Source organism: Hyla sarda (genome assembly GCF_029499605.1).
Source record: "Hyla sarda isolate aHylSar1 chromosome 2 unlocalized genomic scaffold, aHylSar1.hap1 SUPER_2_unloc_13, whole genome shotgun sequence".
Lineage (NCBI taxonomy): Eukaryota > Metazoa > Chordata > Amphibia > Anura > Hylidae > Hyla > Hyla sarda.
The window spans coordinates 221,208-226,807 of record NW_026607600.1 but is presented as its reverse complement, the minus strand read 5'-3'; the positions used below and the strand labels follow the sequence as shown (position 1 = coordinate 226,807).

Below are 5,600 nucleotides of genomic sequence, written 5' to 3'. Positions count from 1 at the left end.
GTACAGGAAAGATTACGATTTTTTAATAGAAGTAATTTACAAATCTGTTTAACTTTCCGGAGCCAGTTGATTTAAAAGAAAAAAAAGGTTTTCACCGGAGTACCCCTTTAACCCCTTCATGACCCAGCCCATTTTCACCTTCAGGTCCTGGGCATTTTTTGAAAATCTGACCACTGTCACTTTAAACATTAATAACTCTGGAATGCTTTTACTTATCATTCTGATTCCGAGAACTGCTGTAACAATCACCCACCCCTGTGCAAATCGCCTCAAATGTACATGGTGCACTCTCCCTTCTGAGCCTTGTTGTGCGCCCCCAGAGCACTTTGCGCCCACATATGGGGTATCTCCATACTCGGGAGAAATTGCATTACAAATTTAGAGGATCTTTTTTCCCCTTTTACCTCTTGTGAAAATGAAAAGTATAGGGCAACACCAGCATGTCAGAGTAAAAAAATTATTTTTTTACACTAACATGCTGGTGTAGACCCCAACTTCACCTTTTCATAAGGGGTTAAAGAAGAAAAAGCCCCCCAAAATTTGTAAGGCAATTTCTCCCGAGTACGGCAATACCCCATATGTGTCCCAAAACTGTTGCCCTGAAATACGACAGGGCTCCAAAGTGAGAGAGCGCCATGCGCATTTGAGGCCTGAATTAGGGATTTGCATAGGGGTGGACATAGGGGTATTCTATGCCAATGATTCCCAAACAGGGTGCCTCCAGCTGTTGCAAAACTCCCAGCATGCCTGGACAGTCAATGGCTGTCCGGCAATACTGGGAGTTATTATTTTGCAACAGCTGGAGGCTCCGTTTTGGAAACAGTAGCGTACCAGACGTTTTTCATTTTTTTGGGGGAGGGGGGCTGTGTAGGGATAATGTGTATATGTAGTGTTTTTTACTTTTTATTTTAGGTTAGTGTTAGTGTAGTGTAGTGTTTTTAGGGTACAGTCACATGGGCAGAGGTTCACAGCAAGTTTGCCGCTGGGAGTTTGAGCTGCAGCGCAAATTTTGCGCCATCTCAAACTTGCAGCACTCACTGTAAACCTCCGCCCATGTGAGTGTACCCTGTACATTCACATTGGGGGGAGGGGGCAAACATCCAGCTGTTGCAAACTCCGAGCATGCCCTTTGGCTGTCCGTGCATGCTGGGAGTTGTAGTTTTGCAACAGCTGGAGGCACACTGGTTTGGAAACACTAAGTTAAGTAATAAACTTTCAAGTGTTTTGCAACCAAACTTAGCGTTTCCAAACCAGTGTGCCTCCAGCTGTTGCAAAACTACAACTCCCAGCATGCATGGTCTGTCAGTGCATGCTGGGAGTTATAGTTTTGCAACAATTGAAACAGCTGGAGGCACTGAGGTAGGAAACGGACAATGTTTCCCAACTAGTGTGCCTCCAGTTGTTGCAAAACTACAACTCCCAGCATGCCCAGACTGCCCAAGCATGCTGGAAGTTGTAGTTCGGCAATATCTGAAGGATCAGATGTTGCCGAACTACAACTTCCAGCATGCTTGGGCAGTCTGGGCATGCTGGGAGTTGTAGTTTTGCAATATCTGGAGGTCCACAGTTTGGAGACCACTGTATAATGGTCTCCAATCTATGCTCTTCCAGATGTTAGAGAACTACAACTCCCAGCATGCCTGGACAGACTGAGCATGCTGGGAGTTGTAGTTTTGCAACATCTGGAACAGCACAGATTGGAGACCATTATACAGTGGTCTCCAAACTGTGGACCTCCAGATGTTACAAAACTACAACTCCCAGCATGCCCAGAAAGCCAAAGGCTGTCTGGGCATGCTGGGAGTTGCCGTTTTGAAACTCCCAGAGGCAGCAGTGAGATCGCTTTACGGCGATCTCACTGCTGCCAATGAAGATGCCGCACTGCTGCCGGAAACTCACCTCCGGGACGCAGCGCCGCCGGGACCGCCTGGAGGACGTCGCTCGCAACGGGACCACTCGGGACACCGCATGGTCGGGTAAGTGATGCCGGGGGATGGTTAAGGGACACTTAGCAGAGCGGTGTGTCCCCCGATCCCCGTGATCGGGACTTACACACCGCGCTGCTAAATATTCTGATAGCGAAACGCTGCTATTAGCTAGTCAGAGTTGACCAGCTGATAGCAGCGATCGCTGGGGGGGGGGGGGGGATGAAACCCCCCGTGGTCGCATGGTAAGATGGCTGGCTATCAGTGATAGCCACCATCTTACCGGGCGCTGCGGGATGCCGCGAGTAGCGGCAAAAATGTTCATGACGTACCTGTATGTCATGGGTCGGGAACACCTTGCCACCCATGACGTACAGGTATGTCATAGGTCGGGAAGGGGTTAATGGTATAGAGAACTGTGTCTAGTGCATTAACTCTGATTTTTTGCCCATTGAAACCAGTAGGCCCATTGTGGTCTATGGGGAAAGCTGCTGAGTTGCCCATAGCAACCAATCAGATCGCTTCTTTCATTTTTGAAAAAGTCTCTGAAAAATGAAGGAAGTAATCTGATTGGTTGCTATGGGCAACTCAGAAACTTTTCCAGGAAAATATGCTGAGTTGCCCATAGCAACCAATCAGATCGCTTCTTTCATTTTGCAAAGGCATTGTGAAAAATGAAAGAAGCAATCTGATTGGTTGCTATGGGCAACTGCACAACTCTTCCTCTACACTGGTCTTGATGAATCTCCCCCATAGAGGGAGATTTATCAAAACCTGCCCAGAGGAAAAGTTTCTGAGTTGCCCATAGCAACCAATCAGATCGCTTCTTTCATTTTTGAAAAAGCCTCTGAAAAATGAAGGATATTTTTGAGATTTTGGAAGCTGGGATACTCACTACACCCATGCATATCTAGATAATTAAGTATGGGGGGAACTTACATTTATTTTTTAAATCACATGGAGTTTTGACTTTACTTCATTATGGTCGAATAAAGCACTTAAAGAGTTCCTTAAAATTAAAGATTCACTCTTTTGGATGAAAAGGGGCTTATTTATGTAAATCAATTATACGCTTTAGGTCAAATAAAGTCGTTTGAAGAGATAGCCCATAAGTGTGTGGGGGGAAGACAATCAGAAACATTGTTTTTTTACAAATAAGTAACACAGATCATAAAGCAATAAAAGGAGAGATTGGAGATTTCAGGGATTCTATATATAAGAAAAGTTTAATTAGACTATTTCCTTATGCAAAGTTGCTGTCTGGGCATGCTGGGAGTTGTGGTTCTGCAGCGGTTGGGGGTTCACAGCTTGAAGACCACTGCTATAGAGGGTGCAAATGTATCTGAGCCCTGGAACTCAAATAATGTGAAATATGAGATGATCAAAATGGAGCCCCTGCACTAATTACTTGGGTTCTGAGGTCTGTAAGGTCCATAGTAAAAACATCAGGTTCTGTCTATAGCAGATACTAAATCATGGCAGCTCAAAGAAACAAGCAGTCATTCTGACATGTCACATGTGATGTCATAGACAGCTGGAGGCCTGACATCCCACTGACAGCCGCCCGAGCCTTCAGTCTGTTCCAGTGCGATTAGTGAGAATAGTGAGATTAGCGTCTTCTTTTTCTACTTGTCTGAAATGGAGCTAAAAGGACTGGGGTTCGTCCCCCTCCTGTTGGCGTTTTGGTGTGCAGCCTGGCTTGCCACCAGCTACATCATGACGGTCGTCCTCGGCCATGCAGCCTCGCCACTGATGAGCATCAGGTAAGATAAACAAGCACATGATTCTTATTTCATGGGTTGGGAGTGAGGAAATATCCATAATAACATTGGTTTCTTTTCCTTCACAGTGACGTGGGAAATGTCTTTCCCGAAAGCATATTATTCAGAATTGGATTCATAGGGACGTCCATTGGCACTTTGGTACTAACCTTTCTTATTTATAAGTATATGGTTATGCATACTGAAGAGTTCAGGGGTCATCAGGTCCTGATCCAGAGGATCCTGCTGGCCATTGTGTGGGCCTCCTGTTTTTCCACAGCTGTTATGCATGTATTGTCCCCCGAAGAATATCCCAGGATACACTTTGTCAGCACGATAATTTCCATTACATGTGAAGCCTTATACTACCTTGGGCAGTCCATCCAGATGTATAAATTACCAGGAGCAAAAAAAGTCATCCACCATAGTAGATGCACCTGCTGTGGCCTGACTTTTGTCTGTGTAGTTTTCTATTTTGGATATGAAACATTAAAGGAATTATTCCATAATGATGAAGACTGGGACGAGATCCGTGAAATCCCCATCATAATCATCGAGTGGGTGATGCTTCTACTGATCCTGATAAACATCGTGACCTATTATTCCACCATGCAGAGGTTATTGTTGACCGTCTCCAGAAACAGCTGCACACTCTCTCTTAGAGTAAAAATTGATGACTTCGGGGTGTAGACCACCACGGGGGCCATCAAGTGGACTTCTGGGAGAGATACTGCACAGGACACGGAAAACATCTAAAGAAGAATAACTGGGGGACTACATATGGTGCCAGTAATCATGACACAATAATATGAGCTGGTGATATTACCTATACAAAAAAAAATAAAAAAAAATGTAAAAAAAATATTGGTGTGTGAAGTGTAATACCTAGTTAGAAAAACAGAATCAAATTCATCATTATAACCCCCCTCTGCATTACCCTGTTTATTATTTTTCAAGCAAGCACTTTGTTCTAATTCGTCCACTCTCTGGCGTGCTCCTTGTATAAGGGGTTTGGGATACCCTTTTTGTTTAAACCCATCCTCCAGGTTCTCTAGTTGTTGTAGGTATTTTTGGGTGGAAGAACAATTCCTTCGGATTCTTTTCATTTGACCGAATGGAATGTTCTTCTTCCAATATTTAAGATGGCAACTGTTAAAGTCGAGGTATCTGTTTGCATCCACCTCCTTAAAATAGTTGGCAGTATGCGAACAGCCATCCTGAATATAGATATTTAAATCCAGGAACTCACATTTTTTGGGGGGACTGATGCAGCGCTGCCTTTGGATATCTCTGGCTCTGCCATAGCGCTTTTTTTGAGGGGGCGTGCCGGCTGCCCCTTCGTATGGTGGTCAACACTAGTGTTGCTCGCAAATATTCGCAATGCGCGAATTCGCGAATATTCACCAATATAGCACTATATATTCGAAATTATGAATATTGTTTTTTCCCCCCACAGTACACATCACAGTGATCATCCCTCTCTGCTTCCAGCTTGCGTGGTGTAAAGAAGGCTCTAATACTGCTGTGTGAGACTGGCGTACAAATTTTCGCATATGGGAAAATTTGCATATGCAAATTTTCGTTTATGCAAATTTTTCACATATGGTAACTTTCGCCCATGCAAATTTTTGTTTATGCGAAAATATATCGCGAATTCGAATATGGCCTATGCCGCTCAACACTAATAATGACCCAACATAAAAATGTACTATATACTTGTCCCCACAAATGAATTTATACTATAAACTGACCCCCATATATATGAATGTATACTATATACTGACCCCCATATATATGAATGTATACTATATACTGACCCCCATATATATGAATGTATACTATATACTGACCACACATGAATGTATACTATATACTGACCCCCATATATATGAATGTATACTATATACTGACCCCC

At 43.8% G+C, this 5,600-nt stretch overlaps 1 protein-coding gene across 1 annotated transcript; it reads left to right on the top strand.

The window, feature by feature from the left end:
- The first annotated feature begins 3,187 nt into the window (after positions 1 to 3,187).
- LOC130298340 (uncharacterized) lies at positions 3,188 to 4,469 on the top strand. Its single transcript, XM_056551268.1, has 2 exons — positions 3,188 to 3,688; positions 3,775 to 4,469. Exons 1-2 carry the CDS (start codon positions 3,564 to 3,566, stop codon positions 4,373 to 4,375), a joined length of 726 nt encoding a protein of 241 aa, XP_056407243.1. The 5' UTR covers positions 3,188 to 3,563; the 3' UTR covers positions 4,376 to 4,469.
- Positions 4,470 to 5,600: the final 1,131 nt, after the last annotated feature.